This window comes from Condylostylus longicornis, unplaced genomic scaffold (genome assembly GCF_029603195.1).
Source record: "Condylostylus longicornis isolate FDR11 unplaced genomic scaffold, ASM2960319v2 ptg000135l, whole genome shotgun sequence".
NCBI classification, from domain to species: Eukaryota; Metazoa; Arthropoda; class Insecta; order Diptera; family Dolichopodidae; genus Condylostylus; species Condylostylus longicornis.
The window spans coordinates 15,622,542-15,642,742 of record NW_026578103.1 but is presented as its reverse complement, the minus strand read 5'-3'; the positions used below and the strand labels follow the sequence as shown (position 1 = coordinate 15,642,742).

At 24.2% G+C, this 20,201-nt stretch overlaps 1 protein-coding gene across 2 annotated transcripts in view; it reads right to left on the bottom strand.

Moving 5' to 3' along the window:
• Nucleotides 1-228: 228 nt before the first annotated feature.
• The window catches only part of LOC129615471 (excitatory amino acid transporter), a 32,240-nt gene continuing 12,267 nt past the window's right edge, over nt 229-20,201 (bottom strand). Inside the window, exons 2-7 of one of the 2 annotated variants that reach the window (XM_055530706.1) lie at nt 11,058-11,244; nt 5,889-6,222; nt 3,941-4,519; nt 3,289-3,618; nt 2,961-3,072; nt 229-2,755 (exon numbers count right to left, since the gene is read on the bottom strand). In XM_055530706.1, coding sequence (XP_055386681.1) covers nt 2,594-2,755; nt 2,961-3,072; nt 3,289-3,618; nt 3,941-4,519; nt 5,889-6,222; nt 11,058-11,220 — 1,680 coding nt within the window. In that variant the 5' untranslated portion in view covers nt 11,221-11,244 and the 3' untranslated portion in view covers nt 229-2,593. Of the gene's footprint in view, nt 2,756-2,960; nt 3,073-3,288; nt 3,619-3,940; nt 4,520-5,888; nt 6,223-11,057; nt 11,921-20,201 lie in introns of those variants that run through there. The other variant, XM_055530705.1, reaches the window with a different exon arrangement.

Genomic DNA, 20,201 nt, shown 5'->3' with positions numbered 1-20,201 from the left:
TTTAAAGGAAGAAATTAAATAAAAAATTTTAATTTTATTTGGAAGATGGGAATATGTTGCAAATTCAGACAACAAAGAATCCAATTAATTTGTAAAAAGTAATAAAATTTTTTAATAGTTATCATTAATTATATTTGATGTTTATTTTTCATGTAGTAAAATTGATACATTAATGTTACGACGAAGTTATTATATTTTTGTTTCTTTTTTTTTAAGTTATTTCAAAAATTTTCTAAGCAGAGAATTATTTTTTCTGCATACATTATAGATTATTATAAATATTAGCCAACTTTTCTTATATAATTACTCGTACATATATGTTGTTATCTCTGCAAAGAATATTGAAAATTTTATACCATTTTATAAATTTAACATGAACTTTATAGGTACATACTATTTTTGATGGGGGTGTATTTATTTAAGCATTCTACTTTATGTCAATTATATTATGTAAAATGGTGTAATCTGTTAAAATTTTTTTTTTATTATTAACTTTATTTTTTTGTTATTTTATACATTTTATATTATTATTATTTTTTTTGTTCTTTTTTTCTTTGGACATTCTCTAAAAAATATTTCCATTTTGAATAAAACTGAATTTGATATTTTATTTTTAAATATACAATTACTCTTATCAAGTACTATCACAAATAATTTATAATATTCTTTAATTGGTATTAATAATTAATAAGGCAGACTCCAATCGATTAAAAATTTTTAACAAAGTACAAAAATAAAAAAAAATATTAAAAATAATGTTTCTCTTTTAAGTTAATTTTAATAAAAAAAAAAAAATTTACAATAAAACTTCAAAATCAAAATATTTCGAGTATCGAATTGAAAAGTTTCTCAATCTTTTGAAACAAAATTCTACTTATTTTACATTTGACATTTCAATGACAAATTTAAAAGCCATTATAAAAATAGAATGTAAACAAAATTTTTCAATAATTTTATTACTAATAATGAAATTTATATAAAAAAAATGTATTTTACATGAGCAAATATTTATTTGGGGTTTTTTCTTTAATATTTTCGCCTAACACACTGGACAAAGGCATTAAATTATACAATATACTTTAATTTTTATTTTTAATGTATACCCATAATAAGTATAAAATTTTGAACAAAATAAGTTGGGAATTTTTTGCCAATTAATTTTGTTTTTAAATTTTTTATACATCATTTTTAGTGTCAATAAAAAATTCGAATAAGTAAAAGATTTTTGTGTTTAATTAAATTTTCAATTTTAAAATAATTCTATATGTTTAAGTGTTATAGCTTATGGAAGTATGTGCATAGGTGTTAAAAATTTTTTAATGGTAAATTAAATTTAACAATTTAAATCTTGCCTATTTTTAATTAAATTAATTAACACTAATAATTAAAAAATAAATTGTATTAAGTTTTACTAAATTTTTATTTCATTTATTTTATAGGCCTTATACTCATGAATACCAAATTATACATATATTGTTTATAAGAAATTGATTCAGAAATAGTTTTTAATTTAAGTGTAAAAATGTTAAATTTAGTATTCAACTGCATTTTTATCCACTAATTTATGAATGAATTTATGTATTACAATTTGAATTTATCAATCCAATAGGTTTAATAACAAATTACATAGGTACTTTTGAATTTATATTGCAAATATTTTGGAAATGAGATTAATTAAAATAAATACAAATAGTGAACTCATGTGAACATATTATTTTATTGATTCGCAATGTAAAGAAGGACGCTACATACAAAAAAAGAGTGTTTTATAAAATTCTTTACATATTTTTACTTTGATCTGATTGTTAAATTTATACAAAAACAAATGTACACATTAGCTACAAAATTATATTTATGTATAATGTAATAATGTGTAAGATCTATTGTTTTTTATTAAAATAATTTTTTAATTCATAATTTGTATTAATTATAGGATATTTGTTTTTGTTTGACTACCAATTATATTAAAGTCGATATTGCTTTGCACATATTTATATTACAATTATCTACTTGTTTTAAATAATGCATAAATTTTATAAATTTTATGAAAGGTTAAATTTTGATTATTTTTCTACAAAATTTTGTTAATTTTAAGTAGTGCACTGATTCTAGTTAATTTATATTGTAATTAGAGTATTATTCAAATGGGGGCCAAATATGTCTTTTATCCCGATTATTTTATTATTTATAAAAAAGAAATCTCCATATTTTAATCTCAGAATATATAGATAATATAAAATAAACATTTCTTAATAAGAGTTCTATATGTATATGTACGTATATGAAACAAAATATAAAATAAAAAAAAAAATTGAAAATTTAGTAAAAAATTAGTTCGTGAAAGATTATTATACCTGTAACACATATATTTACAGCAAGAGTGTGCAATAATTATTAATTATTGAAACTCTTAAAATTCTTAAAGTCATTTTCTTAAAAAAAATATATTCATATGCAACATAATATTTTGTTAATAAATTTATAGAAATTAAAACTAAACTCATACGCTTTTCTATTTTGTTTTGCTATTATACTTCATATGTTATTATTATTATTATGTTCTTTATTATTATAAAATACTAACGGTGCTGTTTTACATCCTTGTATTTATTGCATTTTGTGTTGGATGATAACCATTTGCAGCTGTTCCATTTGGTATGTCAACAATTACTGAATTTGATATAGATAATCGTCTTTCTAATTCTGATTGATCCATATGAATATGGCCATTTGGTGTTGTTACTGCCCCAGAGTCCTAAAATTTCGAAAATTCAAAAAATTGCAATTAGTATCCAAAGTTTTTAATTAATAAAAAAAGAAAATGCAAAGCGCATTTTGAATATAAATGGTTCTTACCATTGTCTGCTAAAATAAATTTTAATTCATTTTAGTGATTTATTTTCACTAGTGGGGTTTTGTTTTTTTTTTTATTTTGAAAATATTGTACATATATTTATTACCTGATACAAAACAGCAGCATCTAGAGCCATCAATTCTTTTTTAGATAATTGTTCTACAATAGCAGCGGCATAGCAATCTCCAAGCATATTATTTGTAGTCCGAATTCGATCACTAAAAATTATACCATAATGTTTCAATTTATTGAATACATAAAACTATTTTAATTTAACATAAATTATCAAAATGTTTCGAAGCGCTTATCGATCTGTTTCTATAATTAAAACTGAATTAGAATAAATTAATGTACATTTTGTTATTATACCTATTCATATATAAAATATCTTCGAAACATTGAAATACAAATATATTTTAAGAATTTCAACTTACACAAACCAGTCAATAGCGAATAATAATGTTACATCTTGTACTGGCGCATCGATTGCTGAAAGTGAAACTAGCAGTAATACCAAAGCTGCACTCGGAACACTAGCTGAACTCATTGATGCTGCTGTTGATGTTAGTAAAACAGTGACAATTTCACCAAATCCAATAGCCATACCACTCATTTGTGCAATAAAAAGAGATGCTACTGCAATAAATAATGCAGTCCCATCCATATTGACATTACAACCAATTGGTAAAACAAATCTGGTTATCCTTTGATCAATTTTCAATTTCTCATTCATACAACGGAATGTTATTGGTAATGCAGCAGCACTGTATTTTGTCATCACATTTAGTATCACAGATGAGGATAATTTATCACATTGGTTTTGAAATTTGATGTTTTGGCAGGAAGTGTTTTATTGTTTTTTTTATTATTATTATTTTTGGGTCACATATTTGGATAATTTTTCATTTGGTGTTTTTTTTTTTGATTTTTAATAATAAAATTGTTTTTTTGTTTTTGTCAAAAATTTTGGTTTTGATTTTTTTTAGAGGGTGTTTGGTAATTATTTTTTTGTGTAAAATCATGAAAAAATATATTACGTAAACTAAAAATTGAAATTAATTAAAAAAAAATTGTAAAAAATCTTACGTTGATGCTGTAGCAAAAGCTGTCAGCATTGGCTGTATGAGTCCACAATAGAATTTAAAAGGATTACGGCCCAGGAATAGAAAGTATATCAGTTGCATTACAAACATTTGATACAGGAATACACCAATTGCAACAGTTATAATGAACCACATTAGCTGTGACATTACTAAAGCTAAATCAACAACACCTAATATTTTTCCAGCTATAACTGAGCTAATACCAAGTGGGGTTAACCACATTACACACGTAACCATCTTCATCACAACCTCAAATACAGCCGAAAAGAAATCAATCACAACTTGTCCTTTTGTACCAATTGTACCGAGAAATGTGCCAAATACCAAACAGAAAAATACAATGCCAAGTGTATTTGTTCCACTACGATATTGTACTACACGAACTAACTCAACTTCCACTTCATCGGATGTAATGGCGGATGAAGAACCAACTTGTGCATCCAAACTTGTTGACGTCTCATTTGTAGTATCATTGAAATTCGTTAATATTGTTGGTTTCGGTACATAAACTGTGTGTGCTTGTTGAAATGCTGCTTGGAATAGATTGTCAGGAAAAACATTTCTGAAACAATGAATTTCATCGATTTAATTAATTTTTTAATGTACTTTCAAACATGAATATTACACAGCGATTTTACTTATGAGTTTAATTTGCAATTAACGAATTTTAATAGTGTGATTTGCTTTTATGACGGTACAATGTACTAATTTTGTTAAACTGTCAAAATATTTAATATTATTTGTCAAATCATTTTAATAAAATTCTCGAAATTTTTGCGGTAAAGTGCATAATATGTAGAATGTACATAACTACATACGTCATAATTTCTTGTTATTTTGCTAATTTTTTTCGATATACATTCATACATATTCCAAGCCAATTGTGGACGTATGTATGTGTAAAAAATGAATGAATATTACCGATATTGATTTGATAAGAATTAAATTTCACCATAAAAATCTTGCTTAACGGTATGTGCTGGCGTCATTTAAAATTTTCGCGATATGAAAAAATTTAAAAAATATTTCGAATTTTGAAAATTTATTGCGCCATCTTAAAATAAGAAGATTTGAAAATACGATCTTTTATTGTGAATTTTTATAGCAGTGAAAATGAAGAATTATTGTGAACATTCTAAAAGTTAGGGTTTTGGCGATTTCTAATAGCGAAAATCAAAATTTTATCTAAGAAATAGAGTTTTTGAAATCATAAATAAGATACAAACCATTTATATATTACTTTCAATCGTCACTATTCTAGTGGTGAAAACCCAAAGCTCAAAACAATTTTTATATAACCAGGTTTTGGTACAAACTAAATTGAGCAACTTTTTTTATATGTGGTTATATCTAAAAGTAATTTTATTTTCGCCAATTTTGTTTTGGTTTAGAAACAAATTAAGATACTTTCGCCGGTGAACATGTTTAACATATTGTTAAAACCGTTTTTTTTTAAATCATGCAGGCATAATTTATGTAAATTCTGTTATTAACCTGTTAAGAAATTATGTCTTATATATGCGCTAATTTGAAAAGCTCATTTTTAGTTAATGTCGTATATGTGCGTCATGCCGAAAAAGAAAATTGTATTTGCTATGAAATTTAAAGTTAAGCAAAAACCGAAAATTTCCCTGTTAATAAAATTTTGTAAATACGCGCCTTCCTTTGAATTTTTAGCACAGTAAATCGAGCTGTCTAAGAAAAACTAATCGCTTAACAGGTGAAAGAGCGAAAACAAAAATAATTAAGCAATTTTTTTTACTTTTCTAAAATATTAAAAAAGAAAAAGTTCATGCAAATACTAAATAACAATTAAATGGTTTTTGACTTTGTAATATGAATGTTAAAATTAAAAACTATATTAATTACTTAATATATGAATTAAAATTTTATATTAAATTGCTAAATGAAAAACAAAATAGTTAACTTACCTTCCAAGATCTAATAAACTGTCTAATAAATTCACAGCCCTATTATCAGCAGTCCGATCTAATGTATTATGGAGTCCAGGATCACCAGGATGTATAAGCATTGCTAAACATACACCAAGGCATGCATTAAAAAATGATGTTGCAGCAAAATATATTAAAGTTCTTAAAGCAATTTTTCCATTCATTTTTGCATTCAAACTAGCTGATCCAGCTATTAAACTTGATATAACCAACGGAAGTATCATTAATTTTAATATTCTCATAAAAAGTTCACCAGGATAAGAAATTAACATGATTGAATCTTCACTTAAATTGAATTGACGTAAACTGAAACCTATTGGAATAGTTAAAATTAAAGAGGAAAAAATTAAATTAACGTAATAGGTATAAGGTATTTGTAAATGATAAGATTTAAAATATGGATTGATTTGGAAATATTGTGCATTCATTCACGGAGAGCTTGTGAGGTATTGGTAATATATTGGTAGAGGTTCGCGTATATAATCAATTTTTTTGTGGTTATGTCGCTGAACTTAGGCAATTTAATATTTGAATCGCTTTCCGTACAGTGCGGAGTCGTAAAATGTCAATCAAAATGGACCAACATGAACATCATAATTCAATTGAATTTATTTTATTTCGAGATTTTCATAATAATTATATACATATTCTTGCCCAGCGTAAAATTCTGTATTAATAGACATATCAGGGCGTCCGTCCGTACAATCGTACGATAACTTGAAAACGAATAAAACTAACTACAACAAATGGTATTTTTCTGCAAGGTACAAACCCAATTATAATTGGACTGATTCGGACAACTGGTACGAATAGCTGCCGTAGAGATTATTTGGAATATCTTAGAAAATAATGAAAATATTATTATGAAATTTTGTAAACGTGTGTCCAATTAGATTTTACACATTTTCTGAAAATTTTTGATGGAATGGTTGTACGAGTTCCGGTGACTATCATACAATTCCAAAAGCTAATTTTAAATAATTGGAAAAATAAGAAAGCTAAATTCATGAAATTTGACAGTAATATGCCCAATTATAGGTCAGCCACATTCGTGAAGCTTTTATAGAATGGTTTGACAGGTTCGGAGAGCCGCCATACAATTTTGGAAACTAATTCTAAAACAAAATTTTTATATTGTAAAGGTATAAAGGGAGGGTACTTAGTCGGTTCAGATCGACCGAAACGTTTCAATTTTTTTACTTTAATGTTGCAACACGGTGTGCTGTCATTCAATCCTAAATTTTAAAAATTAGCTTAATTTTATTGCATATATGTGAATTCACAATTGAAACATTAAATATGTACTAAATTCTGATTGTTATTCTAAGTGCTTAAATACGAGTACTATTAAAGTTATCACTTAATAATTAATGTAGGTAAATTTTTAAATGAAAAAATCATTTTGCAAGAGTTTCTCTTTTTTTTCCTATTTCAAAATTGTTCCGACCATGAAATTATTTTTTTCTCAAAATTGTGGGATTTTATTATTAGCATATGTGAAAAATAAAAAATAATTCCAAACTTTTTACATTATTTCCGTATATTTTTATGATTTGTTTGTTTTTAAGAAGAAAATTTATGAATTTTAATAACTAATACACACAAATTTAATTGAAAATGTGCCAAGAATGTGAAAAATGACAACAATTTTATTATCATAGTAGATTTTGTTAAATATTTCAATAGAAACGATAATGTACATACATACTCGTATATGAACTAGCCATTTTAAATGGAAGATTGTTAATAAATGTTAATAAAATTTTTTTTTCCGATTTTCCAATTCCAAACAAAAATTTATTTGTAGAGCAACTGAGAAATTTATTTAATGTTTAAACTCATAATCTATAAATTTTTCATATACACATTAAAAGTGTAGGCAGTTTTATTATCTATTTGCCAACATAGTATAACATTGGCTAGAATTTAGGCGAAAGATTTCCCAATTGTTACCATAAATTGGGAGAAATGTGGCAAATGTAGTTTCATTCAAGATAATAAGGGATATGAAAAGTATTTCTTTTCAAGGATGCGTCATATCAAAAAAATAAAAACAATTTTTACAAGGTTTCCGTAAATAGTTTCGTTGAATAATTTTTTGATTAATTAATTTTCACACACTATTTAAACAATTTTATTTCTACATTTTTCGTTAATTACTTGCTTTATAAAATTTTGTAATAAAAATTTTGCTCTAAGGTACACAATTTATTGCGAGTACAATTTTATAAACGATGCTTTTGTACGTGTTACTTTCAAAAAAAAAATGACAATAAGGGTCTAATCGTCTATCTTTCTGTTTCACTCGGAAAGTGAGAAGAAAGTGAGTAACTTTCTAATATTTGTATAATGTAATTTTTGAGTGAAAAGAATTATTTGGTATTGTGCACGTTATCTCGTTCTTTTTTTTAAAGTGCATACAAAATTTATTCACCTTGTTAAATTAAAATTTTTTTCAATTATCATTGACAATATTTCCGCCGCGTTCTACAATTTTTGTACATCGTTTGGCAATACGGAATTTTTGATAATTTGATTACCGCTTACATACTTAAATCATCGTATATCAAACATTGAAACGCAACCGATCTAAGGTTTACTTAGATTGTAAAAAGAAACACTAAAGGTACATACACACATATACTTCAGAGAATTATTTATGAAAATGTTTAAAATTTCCAGTTCTTTCCCACCTCTCCGTAATTCTTTAAAATTATAAAATGATTTATAATTCCGCATAAAATCCTTGAATTTTATTTTATTGAATTTTTTATACTTTTTTTTTGTTTTTGCTTTAATCTTGTTTTAAATAAAAATATTTAAATGTATTCATCGAAATTTTTAAAAGGGTTTTTGTCATTGTTATTTTTTCTTGTTATTATCCATGGGACAATGAACAATGTTAAGAAATCTCAGATTTATTTTGTATTGGATAAGCACCAAAGACCAGATTTTCGGAAAGGTAGCCTTAAAATTTAATTCGTCGATAACTGCTCTGTATGGATGTCAATGAAATTTTCCCTACTTAAAAAATGTGATTTGTATTATTTCTCAAAAATTCATTTTAAGTTTGCCTAACGTTATAAAAAATTTTATAAAACAATTATTTTTTACACCTTAGCGAAATTTCATTCTGAAAAGCCTTTGTCCAAAACAAGCACTGAATCTTATATGGCTAAACGTTTTTTAATCATTCTAATATTTAGAGGCAGGTATGCAAAGCAATTGACCAAAGAAGCCAAAATTTTATAACTGATCAATTGCATTTTTGACAAATGTGTGTGTACACTGTGCATATAATTCAACTGTCAATATTATAATTTAACTGTCATATAATAGTATAAATGTGCATTCTCATTGTATTTTTTCACAAGGGCACCGAATTGCGTTTCACTCTTATACCCAAAAGTCGTTAAGGATTCTAAGAATTTTATTATATGTATAAAATCATCATTATTATTATTGTGTCCTTGCACAATAAAATACAAAATAATAAAATACAATTTCTACAATACAAAAAAAAAGAAAAAAATTAATTGCATCGACATTATGGTATCACAACGGTAGTATATGTGTATATGTTTATGTATACAGACAGAAAATATACCCAACTATGAGTTATTTATGTATTAAGTGGAACGAAATGCAGGACGTTTAAGGAAAAAACATGATCTATTAAAAAAAGTATGTAAAATTTAAACAGAAAAAATTTTTTCCATATTTTTTTTTTTTATAAAATAAATGAAAGTAAAGTGTGTAGGCGTTGGAAAGAAAACGAAAGAAAAAAAATTGTATTTTTTTTTTGGTTTGTTTTTGTTTTTTCGTTTGTTCCAGTAATGGTGTGTCGAAATCCTTAACAATGAACTCATTTATTTCTACATAACCTTAAATATTTCAGAAATAAATAAATGTTCTGATTTTATATTTTGGTCAGCAGGTATGTAAATGCATATATGTATAAGTACGTGTCGTATATTTTTACAGAGTGTGTCAAAATGTGACGAATGAATTTAAAACAATATTTGTAGTGAACAAAAACGTGGCTTTATGCATGGAATTTACAATAGTTCTAAAGACGTTGGAAATCAAGTGAAAACAGCTTTAAAAAGATGACTGAACGAAAATTGTTTGTGTACTCAAATTAAAAGAAAATAATATTCTTCTTCTACATTAATTGTAAAATTATGCATTAAATCGGGCTCAAAATCTTAAAAAAAATTAAATTTGATATTAAAAATAATTTCATGTATTAAAATTAGCTTAAAAGTAGTTTTAAGAATTTAAAGGAAAGTTTTATAGTAGTCGGAAACATAAACAGTGATAGCGATTCAAACAAAGGGAGAAGTAAAGAAAGTAGTCAGGGACACAAAATTTAAGTTTTACCAAAATTTCTAGCAATAGATGGATAAAGCGATAACGCTAACAAATTATGTAAGTAGGTCAATTGAAAATGTCGGTGGTCCAAGTTTCCTTATACTCAAGTAGTCTTACTTATATTAAGGATCCAGTCATTAAGATCAATTTTTCAGGTCGTGTTCGCAGTTTTTTAAAATTTTCTCGAAAACATTGGTCTTGGTGCTCGTGATAAAAATTAGTTTGCTAATGCTGAAAGAAAGCAAAATATTTTCGAAAAATTCATTTATTAGTATAAACAGAAAGTTGAAGTGAAAATGCAGACGATGCAAATATGATTATATGAAAGTTACAATACGTTTCAACATTGATCGCAGAGGCAGATAGACAACGTAAATATTTTGAGATTAGGATTTTCAGCAAAAATGGAAATAGTGGGATGCCATGAGTGAAGACACTGTTACGGATATAGAAAACAGTCTTCCAAATCTTTCCAGGTACAACATAGAAGAGACAAGAAGAAAGAACCGCAATATAAGAGGTAATGAATTCGGGTTTTACTTTTAAAACTAAATAATATTTTTTCGACAAGTGGTTAATTATTTGAAAGTACCACGTTCGAATTGTTCATGTATGTCCAAATATTTAAAAATTTCGGTTAAACATAGAATGGATGCGTTCCATTAATCTAAATTCTTTTGCAAGAATTAGTAAGCATTCGGTATGGCTATATTACGAGTATAACATTAATATTTAAATTATTTAAATTTTATAATATTTTGTACATGTACTTACCAATTATTACACCTAAAGTGACTCCAGATAATGTTACCAATAACATTAAATTTTCTTTAAGTGATTTACGTATTCCAGTTAATTCAACTGGTGCTTCACTACGTTCAGTTGTTTTTGGTGGTAATTCTGTACCATCGACAGTAGCACAACTTGGTGGCCCCATTTTTGCAAAAAGATAATCTGAAAACTTTTCAGATTTTTCCATTTTATTAAAAACAACAAAAAACAAAAATGTAAAATAAATTTTTAAATGATGGTTTGATGCTTTTTAGTTTTTATTTTTATTTTTTATGATTCTGTTGTTCTTTATTTTTTATTTATAGTTTTTTTATTTGATTTTTATGTTTGTTTTGTTTTTACAGTTATTGTAAGTTTCTCATTTACTTATGAGAAATGAAGTATACACAGAAATATTTAAAATGGAGCAGTAAAAATAAAAAAATCAGAAAATAATGAAAATGTTAGATGGTAGTTTTTCTTTTTACATTGTTATTGCACATCGTTTGTAAAAAAGTACATTTGTTCGCTTTTTAACTAATCAAATTTCAAGGTTTTCTTATTTTTTTTCTTCTAAATGGTTATTTTATTGTTTGAGTGCTTTTTTTTTTGCACAAAATGAGAGTAAATTTTTTTTTTGTTTTTTATAATTTTATGCTTAATTGTTAATGTTTTTAAAGTGTGTGTTTTTAAAGAAAATTTCTTTGTTAAAATGAATTCCTTTTGTTTTGTCCTTGTTTTAACTATTTCTATACATTTAAATTTTATTATGTTATTATGATTCTATTGTAGATGCCATTTAATTGGAGGATTACATTAAAACTTTAATTATTTTCGGTAATTTCCCTGAATTTAAGTAGGTTTTTTTTTATTTGTTTTTACAATAGGTTTTTGCTTTTAAATTTTTTAAATTAATTTCTAGTACGTAAAAGGTTTGCGTGTTTTAATTTTTCTATAGTTTTTTATTGAAATTTTTATATATAGTTTGAATTTTGATTAGAATTTTTAATCCTTTTATTTAGATTTTTAATTTTAATTTTGTGAATATTGTGAATTTGATTCGAATTGCATAAAATTTAAATTAAATTTGGTCTTTATATTTAGAACAGTTTTTTTTAGTTCATGTTTTACCATATTTCTTGTTAGTAATTTTTAATAACATTTTAAATATTTTATTTATTATTATTATTTCTGGGTATTTTAGGGTTATTTATTATGCATTTATTCTTAAATTATAAGCTATTTTATTTTTTTACTAATGAATTTTTTGATTATTACTACAATAAATTTCCATCTATTTAACAGGATTTTTTTTATATTATGTGGTTAAAAAAAAAAATAACTACTATTATTTTCATTTGTGTTGAGTTTTCGAGAATTTTTCTCCCCCCTCTCCCCGATATTTTATAAATTTTATTCCTTTTTTATAAGATTACAATGTTGCAATATTATTGCATATATTGAACATAAAGATGAAGTCATTGAACTAGTAATAAATATTTTCAGAAAAAAAAATAAAGGAAAAAAAAAAATAAAAATTTGAAATTTATTTGTTGTTGTAACAGGATGGCCAAATGAAATTTTTTTTTTTTCAAATTTTTTTTCTTTGAAAAAACCAAAAATGTTTGTTTGTTTTTTTTTTTAATTTTATATTTAGGAAAAAAATTCAATTTATAAGCTCGTATCGTAGTTGCCCAAATTTAATTAAGGGTTACCGATGCGGTAATGTTTTTTTATTTGATAAAAAACGACTTTTTGAATTTTTAAAGCCGTCTTTATGATGTTTTAATTTAAAAATGAACAAAATACGTATTGGCTCCGTTGTTGTAGCTTTTTTTATAAAATTTCCCAAATCTAGAAAATTTTTTTTTATTCTTTATTTAATTTTTAATTTTTTTTGTTGAGTAATGGGAAATTTTGTTTAAATGAACTTTATTTTAAATATTTGTTAGATTTATTTTTGTATTTTAAATTAATAATTAATTTTTTTAGTAAAATTGTTCCTGTTTAATTTGATTTTCTCAAACATTTAATTATTAAATTTTTTTTATTTTAAATATACGCAGTTCTTAAATTTTTTTTTGTATAATAATTTTTTAGGTTTGTCTCTGGTTCTTTTTTAAAAGTCTTAATAATTGTTAAGAAATACAATTAAGGGCAGTAACACAATTTCAATTAAAAATTTATTATTTATAACTTATTTGATAAATTTTGTTTTTTTTGTTTCAAAATTTTCTTTGTGAAATTTCCTGTGGTTTTTCTTTGTTGAACAATCTCAGAATATATAAATATACACTATTTCTGTGTATGTATATAATTTTTAAATTTTTACAATATCTAGTACATATATATATGTATATATATGGTTTTTTACGTATATTTCTATATAAACAGAATATTTTTCTCAGTGACTTGATATCTCTACTATCTGTATAATGATATATAGGTGGGGTAAAAATGATTCAGTTTTGATTTTTTTCTCGTTTTGTTGTTGTTCAATTATTATTACTTTTTTTCCCTGTGTATATTTTAAAGTACATTCAAATTATATATAGTATATATTAATAATAAAAATTTTTATATTTTCAATGATATCATTTAAAGTAAATATATATGTAGAAACCGTCACAATATCGTAGTTATATTATAATATTTATATAGCAGTTAATTAATATTATAGAATTGTAAAAAAAATTTTTTGATGAAAAATTCACCGGTCACCACCCCAAAAAAAAAAACCTTCAATTTTCTCTGTGATAAAAAGTATAGGAATTCAAATTTTCTACTCCTCTATACTATCCTCTTATAATTTTTCTTGTTTTTATTATTATAATTTTTATTTTTCTGAAAATTTTTCAATAATAATCTTTCAAATATTTTTATTACACTCGATTTTATTATATATTTCAAGTTTTTGTTAATAAATAATTTATTTATGAAATATTCAATTATTCTGAATTCTTTCTATATAGCACTGACTAAATCTCAAAAATCGATAAATTTTTTCCAACTATACAACACTTTATATATTTATTTGTTTTCTCTTTCTTTCATTCAATATTTTATATTTTATGTATACAAATTTTACCAGACGGTATATTATTATGTATGTATGAATTTTTTTTTTTTGTATATATTTTATGGAAAACCAAAAAATAAAATGAAAAGAAATCCTAGTAATCCTTTCGCAACAAGACTCCAAATACTAATGAGAGCTTTTTTAAATAACATGGAGCTTATATAACTAGGAACCGATTTGTATATCAAGGTATACATGCATACATACATACATTTTGGTATACATATAAATTTACTTATATTAATTATACTCACACAAATTTATTTTTTACAGGATTTTTCATTTTCTACTCTCTGTATTTTGTGCGTATTGAGAATGAATAAAACGTCATTAATAAATTTTTATATAAAATCCATTTTTTTTTTATATTTTTTTTGTAATTAATAAAAATTTTGAAATCAATTAAGTTGATTATAATATATAAAATGTTGTATAATTTCGAAATGATTTATATATAGCTATTGAGATAATTTAAGGTATAATTGGAGTATAAGAATTTTAATTTGAGAATTTATTAAAAATTATACATATATAATTATATAAGCAGTACAACTTCGAAAAATGTACCTTCAATTGTTATTATTAATGTAAATTTCTGAATTAAGACAACCAAACTGAAGAAATACCAGTGAATTAAGATTAAAACGAGAAAAAAAGTAGAGTTGACCTTGTCAACTCTGTGATACCCGTACGAATTTGTTATCCTATGTGCGAATAACTGATGTGCCATAACTAACTATGGGGCAGACTATGACTTTAAGTTGCCGTATTACCATATTAATTTATGCAAAATTTCAGTACTATGTGTTTTTCAAAATACTGGTTGTGCCAAACTACTATTGAATTTGTATGGCAGCTACCAGAAAGAGCCAAGAAATTTTAACGAATTTTATCAAGCACATCGGCCCTACTAATATATTCACTTGTGTGAAATCTCAATATCACAGCTTTTATAGTTTCTGAGATATAGCCAAATAACTTTTGAAGTTGTATGGCAGGTACCAGAAGGAGCCAAGTAATTTCAACGACTTTTATGAGACACATTGGTCCTATTAATATATTCGTTTGTGTGAAATTTCAATGCCATAGCTTTAATAGTTTCTGAGATATAGCCAAATAAATTTTGAAGTTGTATGGCAGGTACCAGAAGAAGCCAAGTAATTTGAACGACTTTTATGAGACACATTGGCCCTATTAATATATTCGTTTGTGTGAAATTTCAATACCACAACTTTTATAGTTTCTGAGACATAGCCAAATAAATTTTGAAGTTGTATGGCAGCTACCCGAACCGGTACCCCGATCACGTCCAATTTAAATAGGGTTCTGGCACTTACTACAATAAATCATTTGTGAAAATTTGGTGAACTTAGCTCAATTAGTTTTTGAGTTATCGTTCGGACGGACGGACGGACGGACGGACGGACGGACGGACAGACAAAGCTAATTCAACTCAGAATTTGACGCTGATCAAAAACATACACTTGAGTCTATATCTAACACCGTTATTTCTTAGCGTTACAAACGGTAAGGCAAATTTAGTATACCCTTCGTCCTTCGAACATACGTTCGTACGGGTATAAATATAATTAAGAAACGTTAATGCAGTATTGCTGAATAACAAATTTAATAAAAATTCTTTAAAAAATCATTGACATGGTAGAATAAGAAATACTTTACAATTTCATAAATTTTGGTAAATAAAATTAATAATTAAATGAAATAAATGTACAAAAACAAAAAAATAATAAATAAATTTAAATTCTAAATAAATAAAGAATTTTTCTATGAATTTTTATAGAATTATGAAGTTATAAAATTACAAATGTTTGTAATTAAAAATAAAGAAATGCAGCTATTTTTAAATTTTCAATTAAAGTTCACCCACATGTGTTTACAACCGTGGGTTTAAATTAAATTATGTCCACGGTCAAGGCTAATAAATTCTTCTAAAAAAAAATTTTTACAAATTAATCATAAATTTAATTATAATTTTTCAATAATAATGTATTAAATTTTATATTTAAAGAAAATTAAAGTGAAAACCATGTAATAAGAACTTCCAATGATTATTATGCATAATTATAGTATTTAATTTAAAACAATTATTTATGCATACATTTAATATACAATTTTGCTCAACATACAAATTGCGAAGTTATTTTATGTTATTTGCCTCATTATTAACAAAAAAGGAAATATAATGAGGCAAAAATTGATTTCGAAAGCTTCTCATGAGTCTTATTTAAAAAAACTTATTTAACAAAGTGGTAACGAAAGAAGAAAGTAAATTTCCAATTCGAACTTTCAAATCTAAGTCAACAGATTCCCTTTAGAAACCTATAGAAAATTCTCCACGGGCACAACCTAGAGCTTCTCCAAGTAGTCAAATCGAAATTTTCATTTAAAAATCGAATCAATTTCTTAAAGGTCGTCTAGCTATTCTTTCATAATTACTTTATTTCTTAAAAAAATCATAACATATATAATAAGAATAGATGATGTGCTCTAATTAAACTCTATTTTGTAACTAAAATTGGCTACAATATTGAACGAACATTTAAAATTTGACAACTCTTTTAATTTAATATATATAAAAATTGACTACTTATATACGTTTTTTTTTGTTTGATTTTTTTTTTTTAATTTGTAAAATTTTTAAGTTTAATTATTAAATACGATTAGTTACAGAGGAGACGATTCGATTTAAAGTGCTATCACTGTATTTTATGTGTGTATAAGAAACTTTGTGTCATTTTATTTGTCGTCGGTGAAAGCAAAATATCAACAATAAACAACAACAAGCGAAAAAACAAGAGAAAATTGAATTGAAATTCGTGTATTTTTGTTATTAATTTTTTTGATATTTTTAGTTTTTTTTGTAATTTTTTGTTATTATTATAAAAGAAATGCGTTTTTTCTTCGTTTATAATTGGAAAATTCCCCAATCACCATTCATCAATAATAATTATAAATTTTCATATCTTCTTATACTTGAGACTTGTATACAAGTTTGGAAATCGAAATATTACTTTAATTCTGTAAGTTATATACATAAAATGTATATCTAAGTATATAATAGAATAAATAATGAAAAAATATTATTGTGTATGACATGTGATGCGTTATTAGGTCGCGTGCAAGTTCTTTCTTAAATATTTTATTTTCTATACTTTTTTTCCCTTCTCATTTTTTATATTCTAAAAAAAATTTATTAATAAAGATGAGTCGCTTTATCATTTTTAATTCATTGGCTTTAATTGTTTGGTTTATTTTTATGAATGTTTTCCATTGATTGAAAAATTAAAATAAATTTTGATTATTGGTAAAACAATAAATATTTGATAATAAACCAATAATAATAAAAATAAAAAAAATAAACAATTTAAAACGTTTATAATCATTTAACACAAGAAAAAAAAATATTTTATTTATTTTTTTTTTTTCAAATATTTTAAATTTTTCACTTTATACTTTGTATTTTAATTTGTTTGTCCATTCAAATATTTGTAAATATTCGACTTTATATGTTGCTGTATAACAGTTTTAAAAATATTAAAATCAATATTATTTGCAATCGGATTTGCGGTTTAACCTTTTCTTTTAATTATTTTTATATTTGAATTAAAATGGTTATGAAAAAATTTATAAAGAATAAACTTTATAAATGAATAACTAAATCTTAAACCTTGCCCATATTAAAACTTTTTAAATTAAATCAAACTAAAAACCACCTTGTGTTTAAATAAAAATTACAAACACAATAATTAAATAATTAAAAGCTAAATTTAATACATTTACTACATTTGAAAATTATTACAAAACTGTTCTCTATATTTTCTATAAATTGCATGAAAAAAATTTTTTTTTAAAGTTTTTTGTTCGAAAATAACTTGAAGTACAAAAAATATGCACATATTTTCATAATTATTTTTATATCTTCGATTACATTTCTCTACATACGGACTCCACACACTTTATCATATATGAGTTCACCGAACACTAAAGTTGCATATACATACATAAGTACATTTAATTTTGTTTTAAAAAAAATTTTCTTGTTTGTTGTGATTACTAATAATTTTGTAGAAAGCGGTATTTTTTATGCTTACTGTACGATATTGTTTGTACACAATAAATTAAAATCAGTGCCGGATTTATTTAAAGATTTTAGATCAAGACTCCATTTTTAAAAATGAGCAAAAGCCTATCCTTCACAAAATATTTAATTTTTTTGTCCTTCTTCACTCCTAGGAGAGCTAGTGCATGACATCATAGATATTTATGCCCCAGTCGTAGAGTTTAGCTAGGTTTCGTCATAGAGTTTAATTAGGTAGGTGACTAGCCTGCCGTAGTTTTTTTTTATATTAAATATTTAAGGTTATTAATATTTATCGTTTATTTTTCTTAGTTTTTTTTAATATCGAATATCATGAATATATAAAAATTACTTGTATACTACTTTACTATTTTATAAGTATTGTATATTAAGCTATAATATTATAATTATAATTTTTTACAGTGATCTGACCGGGGTTTGAACCCGAGAGTTAAAGGACCATTGCCATAACCACTGAACTAATGGTCAGATCCATAAAATATTTAATACTAAACATTATTATGATGATTTATTATGAAAATCAACAATAGCAAATAAGTTAGCAGATTTTTAACTTATGAAGTTTTCGAAAACCACTTAAAATAAAAAAAAAAAATTTAATTTTATAGAATTATTTATATAAAATCCGATATTTTGTTCTGCAAAAAACGACAATGTATTCAATAAGTTGGAAATTATTTAAAAGGAGCTTGTGACGCTATGAACAATTTTGTATTACAACACATTAGTCTGAGGAATTTAAGGAATTATATTAAATCCAAAAATTACTTTAGACGTTGATTTTAGACCCGGTATAGTAAATCCGTCTCTGCTTATAATATATGTGTAACTGAATCATACGAGTATTCAGAATAATAATTTCAAATTTGTTATGTAAACAGAAAATTTATATAATTTTATAATTTGCATTGCGATAAGCATGATTTTCCAATAGTCTTATAAATATACATATATTTACTGAAAAATTTTAAAAAGAAATATAGTTTTGTACAACAGTAAAATATGTTTTGAGCCAAGTGAAGATTAATTTTATTAACAAAAGTTGTACATATACTGTCAGCGGTAAATTTCAAAACTAAGCAGCGTGTGTTGATCAAAATTAGACTGAATTAAGGAACAACATAGCAAGGAATACAAATTTAAATTGATTTTTAAGGAATACCAAAACTCTACTTTCTTTTTTCAAATTAATTCAAAATTTGCTTCAAATTTTCAATTAAATGTGAGAGCTGTCAAACTCAGCTTAATCAATTTTCTATATATTATACAATAATATTTTTATTCGATAAAGTTTTTATTTCAAAGCAAACTAATTCTTATGGACTACAATAATTGTAAGTAGATTAACCCACCATTTTAGTTTGTGAGTAATTTTGTGGGTAATTTGGTGGGATTTGTAGAAAAAACTATTGATATATTTTATTATTTTATATAAAATATCAACAAATTAATTTTATTAAATTAATATAATGACAATAATAAATCATTTTTATTTAACATCAAAAAAAGTTCGTTGGAACAATTATTGTACGTAAATAATAATAGAAATATCAGTATTTTCAAAATTATCTACAGAGCAAAAAAATATTTTCTAAGAATTTATTGCAACAATTTTGATAAGAAGAAAAGTAATTGTTAGTAAATAATAAAAAAATTTTTTTAACGAACTTATTTTATCATATGATTGCTTTACTATAATTTAATTTTTTGTGTACACACTATACACTATAATTGAAAAATCGGATTGTAAGTAAAAGATATTGAAATAAAATTGAAATGTCGAAATTTATAAAATATTTATATTAGTCATAACCGCAATACTATTGGCTTATGATCTCATATAGTTTATACTGAATGGAAAATTTTAAAATTGAAGACACAAGTGAATGAGGGTGCAACCTACAATTTTTACGAAAATTGGTTTATTGCATAAATAGAAGTTTTATAT